Here is an 18,368-nt window from a genome sequence, read left to right as displayed (position 1 = left end):
AATTGTTTGCAGTGCTTTCGAAATACAGGGTGTCCATAAAGTCCCAACACCATTTCAAGTATTTATTGCTTAGAATGGTTCTGGGACTTTATGGACACAGTGTAATATAACTATCACTGCCTCTCAGACGTTTTCTTATTAAATGAGTGAGAGCTCTTGTGACCTTCTGTTACTTCTTTCTAATGAACACTAGTATTCTTTGAAATCTATACTGTAGTATACTTTGGAATCTTTACTGTAACTGTAGTATACTTTGGAATCTACACCATAGTATTCTTTGGAATCTACATTGTAGTAGTCTTTGGAATCGTCAATGTAACATTCTTTGAATCTTTGACACTGTAGTATTAAACTGAGATTCTTTACACTGTAGTATTCTTTGAAATCTGTAGTATTCTTGTGCAAATCTACACTGTAGTAATTCGGTGACTTTCTACACTGTAGTATTCTTTGAATCTACACTGTAGTATTTCTTTGAATCTACTGTATTTCTTTCTGATCTACACTGTATATTCTTTGGAATCTACACTAGTAGTATTCTTTAGAATATTAACAATTAGTCTTTGAATCTACACTGTAGTATTCTTTGAATCTACACTGTAGTATTCTTTGAAATCTACACTGTAGTATTCTTTGATCTACACTGTAGTATTCTTTGAAATCTACACTGTAGTATTCTTTGGAATCTACAATGTAGTATTATTTGAAAATCTACACTGTAATTCAATGGAATCTTTGGATCTAAACTGAAGTATTCTTTGGAATCTACACTGGTAGATTCTTTGGAATCTGGAATTACAACTGTAGTATTCTTTGGAATCTACACTGTAGTATTCTTTGAAATCTACACTGTAACATTCTTTGAGATCTGCACTGTAGTATTCTTTGGACTCTACACTGTAGTATTCCTTGGAATCTACAATTTAGTATTAATTGGAATCTACACTGTAGTATTCTTTGAAATCTACACTGTAGTATTCTTTGGAATCTACATTAGTATTTTTTGGAATCTACACTATAGTATTCTTTGGAATCTACACTGTAATATTCTTTGGAATCTACACTGAAGTATTCTTTGAAATCTACACTGTAACATTCTTTGGAATCTTCACTGTAGTATTCTTTGGAATCTACACTGTAGTATTCTTTGAAATCTACACTGTAACATTCTTTGGAATCTAAACTGTAGTATTCTTTGAAAACTACACTGTAGTATTCTTTTGAATCTACACTGTAGTATTCTTTGAAATCTACACTGTAGCATTCTTTGGAATCTACACTGTAGTATGATTTGGAATCTACACTGTAGTATTCTTTGGAATCTACACTGTAGTATTCTTCAGAATCTACACTAGTATTCTTTGAAATCTACACTGTAACATTCTTCGGAATCTACACTGTAGTATTCTTCATAATCTACACTGTGGTATTCTTTGGAATCTACACTATAGTATTCTTTGGAATCTACATTGTAGTATTCTTTGAAATGTACACTGAAGTATTATTCAGAATCTACACTGTAGTATTCTTTGAAATCTACACTGTAGCATTCTTTGGAATCTACACTGTAGTATTCTTTGAAATCTACACTGTAGTATTCTTTGAAATCTACACTTGTAGAATTCTTTGGAATCTACACTGTAGTATTCTTTGGAATCTACACTGTAGTATTCTTTGGAATCTACACTGTAGTATTCTTTGAAAACTACACTGTAGTATTCTTTGGAATCTACACTGTAGTATTCTTCAGAATCTACACTAGTATTCTTTGAAATCTACACTGTAACATTCTTCGGAATCTACACTGTAGTATTCTTCATAATCTACACTGTGGTATTCTTTGGAATCTACACTATAGTATTCTTTGGAATCTACATTGTAGTATTCTTTGAAATCTACTCTGTAGTATTCTTTGGAATCTACACTGTAGTATTCTTCGGAATCTACTCTGTAGTATTCTTTGGAATCTACACTGTAGTATTCTTTGGAATCTACACTGTAGTATTCATCGGAATCTACACCGTTGTATTCTTTGAAATCTACATCGTAGTATTGATTGGAATCCACACTGTAACATTCTTTGAAATCTACACTGTAACATTCTTTGGAATCTACACTGTAGTATTCTTTGAAATCTACACTGTAGTATTCTGTGGAATCTACACTGTAGTATTCTTTGGAATCTACACTGTAGTATTCTTTGAAATCTACACTGTAGTATTCTTTGGAATCTATACTGTAGTATTATTTGGAATCTACACTGTAGTATTCTTTGGAATCTACACTGTAGTATTATTTGGAATCTACACTGGAGTATTCTTCGGAATCTACACTGTAGTATTTTTTGAAAACTACACTGTAGTATTCTTTGGAATCTACACTGTAGTATTCTTTGGAATCTACACTGTAGTATTCTTTGAAATCTACACTGTAGCATTCTTTGGAATCTACACTGTAGTATTCTTTGGAATCTACACTGTAGTATTCTTTGGAATCTACACTGTAGTATTCTTTGAAAACTACACTGTAGTATTCTTTGGAATCTACACTGTAATAAGTCAATAGCCCCTTTTGTGGGCTTGTTTCATAAGCATAGGGTTCACGTTCTCAATAATAATAATAATAATAATAATAATAATAATAATAATAATAATGAGGAGGAGGAGGGATTCTAATAACTAAATCTTTCGTCAGAGAAACTACCAATACTTTGCAACGGAACCCTGAACGATACAGGAATCAAGAAAACATCGAAAAACCAGACTACTGTTCTTGAACTGATCGAGAAAATATCACTTTGGTGCATAAAATTATCTCATCGCCCACTTTTCGTCTCGTAGACCTCTTCTTCCCCCTCCCCCAACCCTCCCCCCTTACGTCGGTCTCCCTCGGGTAACTGTCTTTCGAAAGATAAATGATAAAAAAAGAGGTTTGTTGCTTGCTGTTGCCCAGATGGGTATAAAAGACGAGGAAGTCTGGAGAACGATCATCATTCGAAATTGCCTCTGGTTTTGACATCAACGAGTCTCTCCCTCCCTCTCTCTCTCTCACCAAAATCCTCATCAACATGAAGACTGTGAGTCTCTATAGTCCAGTTATCTCTTTACTTTCTTAATATGTATCTATTTTATAACTGTAGGTCTTTACCCGTTTAGCAATGTGTCTGCAGAAAGCGTTACTTTTCCATTAGGTAACGGGATGAGGTTGCCATCCCCACACCATGCTTGTGAACGTTCAAGTCCTCAGGCGCACTTTGCTGCTTCTGGCACCAGGTGGTTGGTCACCCATCCAGGCATTTGCCTTATGGCATGGATGAGACGGCACTTCCCATAAATATTCTCGAAATTAACCCTGTGACAACTACTTCTCTACATCCATCTAGATGTTATCTGGGAGGTTGAGGCTTGTTTGGATAGGTAGTGATAAATGTCTATATGTCTTAGATAGTTAAGGCATTTTTTTTATATCATAGGCATAGACTTGGAGTTATCTGAGAGGTTAAAAGTATGGGCTGTATTTATTGAAACTAATTGAATTGTTGATTTTTCTTAATTACTTCTACAACAACTAGGAATATTTCATTGAATATCAGAAGAGGGTAATTACCTTCCTCATCTATGCACTCAGAGAGGATATGTGTGCAAAGTCCCAAGGACTAGGATGCTTGTTTAGCCAGTGTCATATGTTTTACACCTCGAAGACGAAGTGTTGACAAGTTTTGCAGGTATATTTATTTATTCAGAGGAGCTGTATAGAATTTGTATATTCATCTTTTCTCAGATGTTATAGACTGATTATAGATCCATATCCTGGATCTTGTTACACCTGTCATGCGTGAATATTCTCACTTCTCACCTTCGACAGATGCCTTACAATCGTTAAATTGATTTCGTCTCTATTTTAGGTACTGTTGCTGGCGTTTGTAGGCCTAGCGAGCTGCAGAGTAGCTTTCTTCGAGAGGGGAGATGACCTAAAAGTTAAATACTCGTAAGTTTTGTAAAATTAGAGATGACCATTAACTGCAGTATCTTCACTTCAGCATGCAAACCATTTATCAGATTTTCTAGGCTTACAATGATTGCAGTAGTCTGAATAAAATAAATGAACAGCTTTCATGTTCTATACTGGTAACAGCCTGCATTGTCTACACCATCGCTTTAAGTGTATTGGTTTCTAAGAGAAAGTCCTGTCTTCTGCTTGCAGGTATGATGACGATGATCACGACAGGGACGTCGATTATGATGACGACTATAGGCCTAGGGTAGTTTCATCGACTTTCATTCGACGACCCGAACCAGTGCAGTATGCCGAAGTGGAAGTGCCAAGGTTCAGGACCCAATTCGTGGAGGTTGAGACTCCAAGACCTGTCTACACCGAGGCTGTAGTGCCTGTGAGAGCCGCCCCCACAGCCAATGTCGTCACTCAGTATGTCCGTGCTGAACCTGCTGTGGCAGTTCCTGTGGCCCGAGGAGTACGTGCGGATTTTGACTCTCGTCCCAGGTCTACATTCTTCGCTCCGAGGAGGGATGTCTTCAGGTTCTCTGACGACAACATCAGCCGTGAGGACAAATAAGGCTCTCGGTCTCTTGGTACTTTGACCAATATACTTGCACGAAACAGATCTTCCCAGAGGACTTGGAATCTGGAATGGTTACCACCTTTGAAAATTAAGACACGTCGCTCCTTTTTCTTCTCTCTGATTCTATCTTTATTCTTCAAAATGTAGTAAATGATATCACATAAAGCTATAAAGGTATAGAACATTTGTTTCTTTGTTACTGAATGAAATCCCTTTTGATAGTTTTTTTCCTAAATGTATTTACTTCGTCTTTTGAGGATTTGCAGAGCTAAAGAACCTTTGCTGCAATAGACTTCAACCTTAATATGATAAAAGACATTAATTGAATATTCGTCTCATCTACATATGCTTGGTAAAGGAACACTACCACTCTTTATATTCATAAAACTGTATCTAATTATTGGACAGAATTGGTCAAAATTGACTATTCATATCTATTGAAAACTGGCTGCCTACACAACCTCACTGATACCACAAGGAGTTTATACACCCTCCTTTCGGATAGCCGTGGAAAGAGGATGATTACCCTACTCATCTCAGCACTCTGAGAAAACCTACTCCCAAGTTCCCAAGTTCCACCACTGAATGATTTATTCTGATTCACAGATATTAAGACAAATATCGTTTGCTATCGAAATCACTATACCTTGGAACTAACTTACAACATCCAAAGGTGATTATATCTGATACATACTTCTGCTCCAGCCAGCAGTAGACAGTCGACTTCGAAAACTGTGTATAATCCAGAATGATTTATTCTGATTCACAGATATTAAGACAAATATCACTTGCTATCGAAATCACTTTACCTTGGAACTAACATACAACATCCAAAGATGATTATATCTGATACATACTTTTCTGCTCCAGCCAGCAGTAGACAGTCGACTTTGAAAACTGTGTATAATCCAGATTGGATATAAATCTTGTATATTGCTGTTTCATATGAATATGGTTTAGCTTCTGAATAATAATAATAATAATAATAATAATAATAATAATAATAAAATAATAATAATAATAATAATAATAATAATAATAATAATAATAATACGTTCAGTCTAAAAGTGCAAAGTATTTGGGGGAACAGTAAACTTTCAGTATCGGATCAAACATTCAATTTTTCGGTATCGTACTACACTTAACGGATGAATAGATAAACTAAGGATAAGAGAGCTTTAATAAAATGAGAAGAATTCCCAGCTGATAGGAATACCAGAAACCCACGTATATAAACCAGAACAGTAATAAACACAATATTTAACTAATAAGAGTAAAGAGACAAGCCTGTAATATGCGTTATACTCGTGGAAATCTGCAGAAATTAATCATCAAAACCCAGACATCTGGATAATGGTTCTCAAGAAGACGAACGCCAGTTTTGTTTACGTCTTATGTCACAGGCATTGTTACCACATTGACGATCAATCTAAAATATACCTTTTTTGTATTTATTCTAAATTATGCCATTTTCAGTAACATATGCTAAATATAAACGACCAATTCATCATATTTTTATACAGATTTATTACAGATTTATCAAGGCTTTTTTCAGAAAATATCTAGATTAAACACTAATGTGTCACCACTGGTGACAGGTGGCACGGGCATGGCTGTTACTGCAATGGATAGGGTGACCATTTATTTGCCTTGCGAAAGGGGGACAAAAGTATATAGTAAGCCCTTTGCACTTATGTTGAGTCGTTATAAACTCAGAAATTCAATACATAAGTATATTCAATTACAGGTGATGATAAATGAGGAGATCTATCAATCAGTGTTTTTATTCAGACATTATCGCTGACATTTTAAGGTCTATCAATTAGTGTTTTTATTCAGACATTATTGCCGACATTTTAAACAGAGAATTATTCTTTAAATTTTAAGGAAAATTACAGGCACTATTTAAAAAGAAAAAAATCTTGCATCATTCTTTGGCGTATTTTTGGTTTGATTTGATCTTTAAGTATATTCAATAACAGGTAATGATAAATCAGGTTTATAAATGACATTGTGTTTATTCAGACGTTATTTATTGCTGACATTTTAAATAAAAATTAGTCTCTAATTTTAAGGAAAATGGTAGTAATTACATAAAAAAGAAAAGCTGAAAGGGGGACATTCGGGCGTCCCCCCAAGATCGACATTTTTTGGGGGATAAAGAGTCAAAAAGAGGGACTGTCCCCCTCAAATGGGGACGTATGGTCACCCTAGCAATGGAGGAAGTGAAGAGGACGTCGGCGGAATTCCTGATTCAACTTTCACTTTAAATCTCTGTGTTACAGAAATCCTTGCTTATTCCAACACGAACAACCATCTAACGCTACTGACGAAGGTATTTGTAATATAATATGATTCTTACTCGAGTTTTTAATGGGGTGACTGTTGTGTTTGATCATTGTTCACCATTCTACAGTACACAACTAGTAGTAGTTAGCTACTACTTCGAGTCTTCAGTTTAAAAATGTAGTCATTAACGAGCAACCATATAGTTTAATGTTGCTTTGAACTACACCTACCCTAACTTAGAGGTAATGGTTTACAAGTGACAAATATACAATAGAGCTTTATAACCTACAATAATTTTAATGAGAATATCAATGGGATTAAGTTCCAGTTATTTCACATGTTATGTATCTCCCCACCCCCAAGAAACCCAACTTAACTAAATTGACCCATCCTAACTTAACCCAACCTAACCTAACCAAATAAAAAACAGTTTCAAATACACCTTTATTGTGTGAGTTAATTATGAATTTTACTGATATTCCCATTCACTATCAATCTAAATTTTACATAATGGCATAGCATTCATTGATATATTTAAGAAAATTATTATAGTTATATGATTACATGAAGACAGCTTTTGTTCGAGAAGGTAAGAGAACTGGTGTTCTGTGTTTTATAAAATACCAAGAAAACATAACTTCAGCTGTGTCAACTCCTTTTGTTTTATACATTAGGAAGCTATAATACCTATTTCAATGTATTTTACTTTGCTCTTTAAAATATTTTATGAGAGTAAAACATATGCGTATACACCGATATGGAGTAAAAATAAAGTGTAAAAGAACAGTATCAAATATGATTTATGAAATGATATAAACAAAAGCAGGAATAATTGTGATAGTGAATCTGATTGCAAGTGAAAGTACGTGCAATGTAATGATTACAAGTTAAAGCCAAAAATATCAATAGCCAATTAAAAAAAAAAAGAAATTTAACTATTAACTGATAAAGAGTTATAAGTGTACTCTGGTCTGATGTGCAGAAGAAGGTGTTTGATCTTTCTTTGAGATTTGAATTTCTATAAATAAATAAATAAATATGTTATACCCACAACCCTTGCCCAGCCAGACCAAAATCTTCCCCATTGGTTTTTCATTCAGACAATGATACCCTTAACTCTTTCATCCAACCTATAGCTCACATAACCATGCCCTCATCTGCCCAAATCCCCGCTTATGAAGTGATATTTTTCCGAGAGAGAGAGAGAGTTACAAGGATTAGGGTGTCTCAAAGACTTATATCAGTCATCCGAGGAGAAATGGTTTGCTCACTTATCTTTAGTAGCAGGTTTTACTGAGAGAAAGAGAGAGAGAGAGAATATTCTGTCTACATTTTCATGAGAGAGAGAGAGAGAGAGAGAACACAACAAGCAATAAACATCTTTTTAGCGCTTTATTTATTTTTTTTTACCTTTAAAAGCAGGACAGGAACTCGAGCAGGGGCAAGGTAGGGGGAGGGATGTGGGGGAATAATTTAGATGGGGAGGGGGTTTGTTAGGGAGGGGTAGCTGGTCAGTCTACACGTATATAAAAAAAACAAGGAGACTTAAAAAGCACGAATCAATTCTACCACTGATGCATCCAAGATTTATCCTGTAAACTTTCATTAGTTCTAAAATAAATTACTATTCTCAAAATACGTCGATGGTAACCACGGTGCATAAAATTATCTCATCGATGCTTTTCGTCTCGTAGACCTCTTCTTCCCCCTCCCCCAACCCTCCCCCCTTACCTCGGGCTCCCTCGGATAACTGTCTTTCGAAAGATAAATGATAAAAAAAAAGAGGTTTGTTGCTTGCTGTTGCCCAGATGGGTATAAAAGACGGGGAAATCTGGAGAACGATCATCATTCGAAATTGCCTCTGGTTTGGACATCAACGAGTCTCTCCCTCTCTCTTCTCTCCACCAAAATCCTCATCAACATGAAGACTGTGAGTCTCTATAGTCCAGCTATCTCTTTACTTTCTTAATATGTATCTATTTTATAACTGTAGGTCTTACTCGCTTAGCAATGTGGCTGCAGAAAGCGTTACTTATCCATTAGGTAATGGGATGAGGTTGTCATCCCCACACCATGCTTGTGAACGTTCGACTCCTCAGGCGCACTTTGCTGCTTCTGGCACCAGGTGGTTGGTCACCCATCCAGGCATTTGCCTTAAGGCATGGATGAGACGGCACTTCCCATAAATATTCTCGAAATTAATTCTGTGAGAACTACTCCTCTACATCCATCTAGATGTTATCTGGGAGGTTGAGGCCTGTTTGGATAGGTAGTGATAAATGTCTGTATGTCTTAGATAGTTAGTTATTTAAGGCATTTTTTTATATTATAGGCATAGACTTGGAGTTATTGACTACGTAAGCAATAATTAGGGCCATTACTATGAGAGGTTAAAAGTATGGGCTGTATTTATTGAAAATAATTGAATTGTTGACAAGTTTTGCAGGTATATTTATTTATTCAGAGGAGCTGTATAGAATTTGTATATTCATCTTTTCTCAGATGTTATAGACTGATTATAGATCTATATCATGGATCTTGTTACACCAGTCATGCGTGAATATTCTCACTGCTCACCTTCGACAGATGCCTTACAGTCATTAAATTGATTTTGTCTCTATTTTAGGTACTGTTGCTGGCGTTTGTAGGCCTAGCGAGCTGCAGAGTAGCTTTCTTCGAGAGGGGAGATAACCTAAAAGTTAAATACTCGTAAGTTTTGTAAAATTAGAAATGACCATTAACTGCAGTATCTTCACTTCAGCATGCAAACCATTTACCAGATTTTCTAGGCTTACAATGATTGTAGTAGTCTCAATAAAATAAATGAACAGCTTCATGTTCTTTACTGGTAACAGCCTACATCGTCTACACCATCGCTTTAAGTGTATTGGTTTCTAAGAGAAAGTCCTGTCTTCTGCTTGCAGGTATGATGACGATGATTACGACAGGGACGTCGATTATGATGACGACTATAGGCCTAGGGTAGTTTCATCGTCTTTCATTCGACGACCCGAACCAGTGCAGTATGCCGAAGTGGAAGTGCCAAGGTTCAGGACCCAATTCGTGGAGGTTGAGACTCCAAGACCTGTCTACACCGAGGCTGTAGTGCCTGTGAGAGCCGCGCCCACAGCCAATGTCGTCACTCAGTATGTCCGTGCTGAACCTGCTGTGGCAGTTCCTGTGGCCCGAGGAGTACGTGCGGATTTTGACTCTCGTCCCAGGTCTACATTCTTCGCTCCGAGGAGGGATGTCTTCAGGTTCTCTGACGACAACATCAGCCGTGAGGACAAATAAGGCTCTCGGTCTCTTGGTACTTTGACCATATATATTTGACGAAACAGATCTTCCCAGAGGACTTGGAATCTGGAATGGTTAACACCTTTGAAAATTAAGACACGTCGCTCCTTTTTCTTCTCTCTGATTCTATCTATATTCTTCAAAATGTAGTAAATGATATCACATAAAGCTATAAAGGTATAGAAGATTTGTTTCTTTGTTACTGAATGAAATCCCTTTTGATAGTTTTTTTCTGAAAAGTATTTACTTCGTCTTTTGAGGATTTGCAGAGCTAAAGAACCTTTCCTGCAATAGAATTCAACCTTAATATGATAAAAGACATTAATTGAATATTCCGTCCTCCTCTACATATTGGCCTTGGTGGTAAAAAGTAACACAACCACTCTTTATATCCATAAAACTGTATCTAATTATTGGACAGAATTAGTCAAAATTGACTTCACATCTATTGAAAACTGGCTACCTACACAACCTCACTGATACCACAAGGAGTTTATACACCCTCCTTTCGGATAGCCGTGGAAAGAGGATAATTACCCTACTCATCTCGGCAATGTGAGAGAAAACCTGCTTTCAAGTTCCCAAGTTTCATCACTGAATTATTTATTCTGATTCACAGATATTAAGACAAATATCATTTGCTATCGAAATCACTATACCTTGGAACTAACTTACAACATCCAAAGGTGATTATACTGATAACTACTTCTGCTCCAGCCATCAGTAGACAGTCAAATTCGAACACTGTATAATTCAAATTGGGCATAAATCTCGTGTATTGTTATATTGTTTCATACGTATATGGTTTAGCTTCTGAATATGATAATAATAATAATAATAATAATAATAATAATAATAATAATAATAATAATAATAATAATAATAATAATAATACATTCAGTCTAAAACTGCAAAATATTTTGGGAACTGCAAAACTTCTACTATCGGAACAAACATTCAAGTTTTCGGTATCGTACTACACTTAACAGATGACTAGGTAAACTATGGATAAGTTAACATAAATAAAATGAAAAATATAAATTCCCAGCTAATAGGAATACCAGAAACCCATGTATAAAAACCAGAACAGTAATAATCACAATATTAACTAAAAACCATAGACGGACAAGCCTTTAATATGCGTTATACTCGTGGAAATCTGCAGAAATTAACCACCAAAGTCCAGAGATCACGATGATGATTCTCAAGAAGAAGAACGCCAGTTTTGTTTACGTCTTAAGTCACCGGCAGTGATGCCACATATAAAAATTTAACTTAAATACTCAATTTTTTCTTTCATCTAAATTATGTGCCATTTCCAGTAACATATGCTGAAAAAGCGATCAATTCCTCATATTTTTTATATAAATTCATTGCAATATACAGATTTATTCAGACTTTTTTTCAGAAAATATCTAGATTAATTAAAAAGATTACGTGGCATCACTGGTGACAAGTGGCGCAGTGTCACTGTCGGATGGATGAAGTGAAGAGGATGTTGCCGGAATTCCTAATTCAACTTTTAGTTTAATTCTCTTTGTTACAGCAATCCTTGCTTATTAACCAACACCAACCGGTAAATTTTTAGTTTCAGCCAAATTTGGAAAAATGCAATAAAAATATATTTGTTGCATCAGAAATAGTGTGGTTTCAATGAATTTAACGTTTATTTTGACTGCAAACCAACCGATTTAGAGATTTACTATGTATACCCTAGTTCATCCCACCAATTATGGGGGACACCCTTTGGGAACCGGGGTTTTGGGTGGGGGAAGGGGGGGGAGGGTGTTGGGGCATTGAATGATATTTGCAATAAATGAATAATTAATGTTCCAGCACCCCTCCCCCATACCCCTAACTAGGCCTACCGGGGGGAGGGGGGTAGGGCCCCCCAGCGACCCCCCCCTTAAAGCCACAGTAATTTTCAGGGCACCACAGAACCTAACAAACCCACCTAACCTAACCTAGGGGCCCTGTACCCCATACCTAGGCCTAGCGGGGGGGCTCCGCCCCCCTGCGACTTAGGGTCTTAAGGGGGGGGGGGGGGGGGGGGGGGGGGGGGGGGGCGGGCCACAGTGATTTTCGGGGCACTACCGAACCTAATCACAACCAACTAAACTTACCTCGGGCCCTGTACCCCTAACCTAAGGGCCTAGCGGGGGTGGCCTCCCCCCCCGCCCCCTGCGACCCCCCACCCTAAAGGCCACTACCTAACATCCATCAAACCAAATCCAAAGTGATGGTATGCTGTATACATCGTTATACTACCACCATTATAATATACTCTATAAATTAATGAAGCTTACCTTAAACTGTTGGTTGATAAAAATGTGCTGGTGCTTTGAGGGAAAACGTGAAGCCGTTGCAAGGTTCCCTGACATGCAACTTAAAGTAGGAAGTGGCCAGGTACCCGACGACCACATTGCACTGCAAACAATCAGTAGGAAATCGAAGGTCTGTCAAAATTAATGCCAGAAGGGCCAGCCACTACCTCTGCCATAGGTACAGGAAGACAAAATGCCGTTTTTTGCTTCATTATTCGAGTATTCAGTCAAACAAGGATACCAGTGGACACTAGACAGGTAACTGTATTACTCCGCTGAAATGCTAGTGAAACCAAAGACAATACACGAAAGATGGGAAGCTCAAGCCACAGCCGCATCGGCCGCATACAATTTAGTACCTGGCATGAAATGAAGATGGCGGTAGCACTGCACCTGCCTACATCGTCTGTTTGTTTACAAAGACAATCCATCGTCTGGATCTTGTGGGAGCATTCATATGGGAGAGCATAAGTAGGTTAGTTAAGTTAGAGTGTTTTACTTTAATTTCAAGTTCACTAACCTTTTAATCTATGATTGAATTTTCCTATATGTATGGATAAAAGCATTCAAAATAAAAAAAATAAAAAATTACATGCAAACCAGCATATCTGCTCCCACAAGATCCATTCTTACCGTTTCATCAATGTTTCTGCATTATATGCTCATAATTGTTCAATTTTTAAAATGAAATCTTGTAATTGGTACCAACACCCCACATAGTATTCCAAAGTAAATTTATCATTTGGCAGCAAATGTACGCAGTAATACAGTAGTAATAAATTGGCAAAACAAGTTGTGAAAACCTATGATATTTGCTTGTACTGTACATGATGCAAAAAGAAACATGGTTCAAGTCAATTAGAATAATTGTTTCAAATTTTTTAGGAATGTGCATGCTTCTTGCAGAAATGGCATTTTACTAGAAAATACCAGGCAGAAGTGTTGGTTACATTACCTTCATAAAAGGGTACCAGTTGAATATGCACTTTTGAGAACTCCCACAATTGGGCTATGAGATTTTAATAAATTGTTATAAATAGGTTCTGACTTGATCAAGAGCTTAATAAATAATCATAAAATATAATAAACTGTATTCATTCCTCTAGGTTCTTAGATTTGTCTGACACATATGTATTGTTTTATGTACAGTATATAATATTTTAGGAATAAGTACCTAAATATCAGATATATAATTATTAAGATATACTGTATATTGTAACTTCCCTTAGACATGGATTTCAACTTCCCTCAAATGACAAATGATGAATTGCCACCCTGCTTCATAATATCTATGTCTATGTATTTGCAGATGCCTACAGTGGATTAGAGATGTCAATATTAAATGTCTTCTTGATAAAAGTACAAAATATGTAAACAACTGTTGTAGAGTATGCAGTCTTCACTTTTCCTGCAAGAACTATGTGACTCCGGATTCCTCAAGACTCAATAAAAATGCATGTCCAGATCAAAATCTTGCTGGTGTGGATGTTATTGCTATACTATAAAGATGTTGTTATATACTGTAATTTGTTTTATAATACATTTTTATAGTACAGTATTATGCACTGAAAATGTTAGTTATACTAGTAACTCTTTCCCACTTTCACAGGTAATCCAAATGATACATCTGCAGCACCAGCAATAACATACAACTCTGAGTGCATGTACTGAACATTGAAAGCAATTTTTGAAAAATCCTGGCACAGGCCACAGTTCAGTGCACATTTCCATTTTTACTTCATTAATATTGCTTTTAAAGGAGTAAAATGTCAGTAGATTATAAAAACCTTGAAGTGTTATGCTGTAATTTGATTAGCATATACAGTATTACTAGTGCCTGTTCTAAGTGAAAGTGTTTCATGTGATTTTGTTTAATAATTACTCAAGCCCAAAAATGGAAAATAATTACTGTATACTATATTGGTGAAATAAGAAGATAATATGAGAATAAGTTTGTTTCATTCTAACTGCCCTCTCAATTTTAGACAAAGATACTTAGCAATTAATGTTAACTGCCCTCTCAATTTTAGATAAAGATACTTAGCAATTAATGTTACATTAACTGAAGGAATTTATTTAATGATTCAGAAATGCCTAATATATAAGTCATAAGCTATGATAGAGCCCTATAATCATGTTAACAAGCAATATTGATCGATTTAGTATTCAATAATTTATAAAGAGAAGTTTATTGCAGCATAAGAATAAATTTTAACATTTAAAAAAGCCGCGCTACGCCACAGCCGAGTTTTAGTTGAGGGCATGATCAATAGATGGCGCGCATTCTGACGGGTTGGATGATGTTTTTTTTAATGGTATTCATAGTCAGTGTCCCATCTTTCGTGTATTGTCTTTGAGTGAAACTTAGTTTTCGACTCAAGTCATTCGTAATTGGTTATGAAACCCATGACGTCATAACGATGTCACACCTCTCAGCCAATAATGAGTAATTGGAACTGCTTTTGTTTGCGTAAGAAAGTTTAGGAAAAATTCGAGGTAAAAACTTAATCTTTTTTTTTCTCTGTAAGTATGCATTAGCGACAATAATGTATTGAGAAGAAGTGTTTTGTTATCATGTGCTTTACTCGGGAAAAATATCAATATAATAGATTTCCCATAATGGTTGAAACTAAAATATTACCCACCAACCGTCACCTAACGCTACTGACGAAGGTATTTATAAAATAATATGATTACTCGACTTTTTAATTTAGTGATTGTTGTGTTTTATGATCATTGTTCACCATTCAACCTTGAAGGTAGTTACCTAGCTACTACTAGGTACTACGAGTCTTTGGTTTAAAAATGTAGTAATTAACAAGCAACCGAGTAGTTGTTACCAAGATGCAACAGTATTTATAAGGTTTTCAGGAGCTTGTATAGGTATTATCACTCCTACTTGTATTAGGTAGGACACATTTTGGCCTATACCCAGGTAGCTATATTTAGTAGATAGTTTCCATGATACCTATTTTATATTGTCTTTCCTTCCTGTATGATAAGGGCAAAAATGATTTTAGTATAATTGATCGGTATTTTGCTTCAAACTGCTGTGAAGCAGTGTAATTTCAAAATAATGTCGGTTGGGTAGGGCATGGTGCCCCAGATTGCATCAGGCTGGATAGCCGAGAGTGGTGTACAAGTCTTGGTGAACACAAATGGAGTCCCATTAGTTTTGAAGGTAAACTATTATACTTTAAACCATGATCACATTTAGCTCTTGAAAATATCTTTCTAGTATATAGTTTGTTACTTTGAACTACACCTACCCTAACCTAAGAGTACCAGATCCTGACCCTAGTGCATAATAGTATTACTTTGACCCCATTCCAGAAACCTACAATAATCTGAATGAGAATATCAGTGGGATTAAGTTCCATGTATTTCTCATGTTATGCATCCCCCCCTTCCCCCACAAACCCCACTTAACTGCAGAGATCCCCCAAATTTTAGGATACTATAATGATGGGGTCTACTATGAAGTGAATATCGGAAACATTCCAAGCTCACATTAAACTAGGAAATGTCTTCAAATCCAAAATACAATTATAACATCAAGTAGAATGTTACCAAATTATTTTAAATGCAAGTATGAGTGAATGTTTTTTAAAAACTAATTGAGTGAAAAAGTAAAATGGTTCCAACACGATTTTAATTATTTTTTTTTTATAATATATACATTTCCATTGCATTTTAGCCTGTCCAGGTCTTGACAATATTGGGAAACTACGTGGAAGACTAGTGCTCTTTTGCTTGCAGTAACAGTCCTTAATCTAACTGATTTAAGGTAAAAAATAATAGTACTAAAATACCGAGATGCATCCTAATTAACCCAAAATGAACTAATTAGCTTCCTCAAAATTAATCTAACCTGACCTAGAACACCACTGCTGTACCTCATTTGGCATAACTGGCTGTGAATCAGAAAAAACTCTTGGCTTCCTAACTAATGAAATGAGCAGGTCGTAACCTAACCTCAACTTGACCTAATCTGACACTTAGGATTATGAGAATGGTTTCCATGTGTAGTCCAGTTCTTGTGAGAAACATGGCTGAATGTAATATTGTGGATGAATTGGTTCCGTGCTAAATATAGAATCTAAATTTGACAGGATTTGGACAGCAAAGTAGAAATGATTTTTTTCTCAATGATCGAGCATATTAAGTCGGTTCAATCCAAAAGAAGGCGAAGGTTCGGATGGTAACTTGGGAAGCAACATTGCACAATAATATTTGTACTTAAATTCATTATTTTCTGAATATTTTTATTATAAGATTGGAAGGGGTTTACTACTTTTTATATAAATTCTCTAACCTACAGTAACTAGGCTCCTCTAAGTCAGGTTTGCTAATACATTCAGATATCTCCCTTGTGTTCCTGGTATAACTGGAATAATTCAGTTACAAAAATGTCAAGTAAACCTAAAACTCTTATCGATCTTTAATGTTAGAGGCCTGTATTGTAATTTTACAATTTTACAATAGTTTACAATTGTAGGACCAATCAGTGATTAAAAGAGAAAGCGTGTGAAGAAAGAACAAAGTGAAAGTGAAGAAAGCCTTGGAAGAAGTAATACAATTGTCAGAAAAACAGCAATAGTAGTTTAGAATCTTGAAGAGTAAGTGGGATCAATTATGGTAGAACTTTTCTGACAATGAATCGGTCAAAGTAGAGATTTGGGCTCTGTAGCAGACCAGTCAACCGCACTAGATATTTTGAAGATTTTTGAGATAATAAGTCATGAAAACTCTTCCATGACTTTTGGCATCTATTCTTCTTCGCTGTCAACCCTAGACTTGGTGACGAAGACTGGAGGCTGTGTGACTACAGGGACGATTTGTTTACCGATGAAGACTGGAGGCTGTGCGACTGCAGGGACGATTTGTTGCCTGGTGAAGACTGGAGGCTGTGCGACTGCAGGGACGATTTGTTGCCTGGTGAAGACTGGAGGCTGTGCGACTGCAGGGACGATTTGTTGCCAGGTGAAGACTGGAGAAGCAGATGCTGCTTCGGCAATCACCTGAGTGACTGCAGGCCTAGGTAGCTCCACTCCCGCAATGCTCGTCCTGAACTGTGGTCCAGGGGCAACCTCAGCCTGGATGAATTGGACGGGATCAGGGTGGCGGACGAGTGGAGCTAAGACTTCCCTCAGAAATGGCCATGGCCTATCTTCATAATCTACTTCGACTTCCCGGTTGAAGTCATCGTCAAACCTGGGAAAAGTTGTGAATTGAATAATTAAGTGGAAATAAGTCTGCCCAAATTATACTCGGCTCTTCTGAAGCATTGAAATCTACAAAGTTACGCAGAACTGAAATGGTTTAGAGTTGTTTTTTACTTACCGCATTTGTCTAGTAAAGTTAAGAAAATGTAAAAAGTTTACATTTATATGGATAACCTTCTTAAGGAAGAGGTTATCAGGCCTACGTATAAAGAAACCTTAATTATTCAAATCCAGTTCGTAAATTGAGTTTTGATTTTCACTTACGAATATTTGATCTTCACATCCCTGTCAACATCTCTTAGAAGGGTAACGCGACAGCCTCGCCTAGACCCCAATAAGCGCCAGGAAACAATACCTAAAGGGGAGAAAATCAAGAAGAATTAAGAAGATAAACAATTTATTTATTTATATTGTAATGACAGAATTCAACCTCATTTCCTAAGTAGGATTTTATTTTGAATGTAGTAGGTAGGTCCTAGTTTCAGCTCACTAATTACACTTAAAGATAAAACCCTTATTAGGCCCACATGGTTGTCAGAGATGCCTATTTGCCCACATGCTGTTTGTGTCAAATATTCATTCAGTATAAATGATACTGTAAGGTACATTTTAAGTATAATATGTACACAGGTTTATGTAACAGTCAGTTAATTG

At 36.3% G+C, this 18,368-nt stretch overlaps 2 protein-coding genes and 1 long non-coding RNA gene across 3 annotated transcripts; 2 read left to right on the top strand and 1 right to left on the bottom strand.

Annotated features, from left to right (window-relative positions):
• The first annotated feature begins 2,953 nt into the window (after positions 1-2,953).
• Positions 2,954-4,761, top strand: LOC135205291 (uncharacterized). Its single transcript, XM_064235685.1, has 3 exons — positions 2,954-3,076; positions 3,905-3,987; positions 4,204-4,761. Exons 1-3 carry the CDS (start codon positions 3,068-3,070, stop codon positions 4,571-4,573), a joined length of 462 nt encoding a protein of 153 aa, XP_064091755.1. The 5' UTR covers positions 2,954-3,067; the 3' UTR covers positions 4,574-4,761.
• Positions 4,762-8,713: 3,952 nt separating this feature from the next.
• LOC135205218 (uncharacterized) lies at positions 8,714-10,350 on the top strand. The gene is made up of 3 exons (XM_064235576.1): positions 8,714-8,798; positions 9,495-9,577; positions 9,793-10,350. The coding sequence occupies exons 1-3, from the start codon at positions 8,790-8,792 to the stop codon at positions 10,160-10,162; spliced, it is 462 nt and encodes a 153-aa protein (XP_064091646.1). The 5' UTR covers positions 8,714-8,789; the 3' UTR covers positions 10,163-10,350.
• A 6,567-nt stretch (positions 10,351-16,917) lies between these two features.
• LOC135205290 (uncharacterized) lies at positions 16,918-18,033 on the bottom strand. The gene is made up of 2 exons (XR_010312510.1): positions 17,979-18,033; positions 16,918-17,703 (listed from the first exon to the last, which is right to left on the bottom strand). It is a non-coding gene; the product is annotated as an uncharacterized LOC135205290 (long non-coding RNA).
• Positions 18,034-18,368: the final 335 nt, after the last annotated feature.

This window comes from Macrobrachium nipponense, chromosome 49 (assembly GCF_015104395.2).
Source record: "Macrobrachium nipponense isolate FS-2020 chromosome 49, ASM1510439v2, whole genome shotgun sequence".
NCBI lineage: Eukaryota > Metazoa > Arthropoda > Malacostraca > Decapoda > Palaemonidae > Macrobrachium > Macrobrachium nipponense.
The sequence above is the reverse complement of the archived record's forward strand: the minus strand, read 5'-3'. Positions and strand labels throughout refer to the sequence as shown.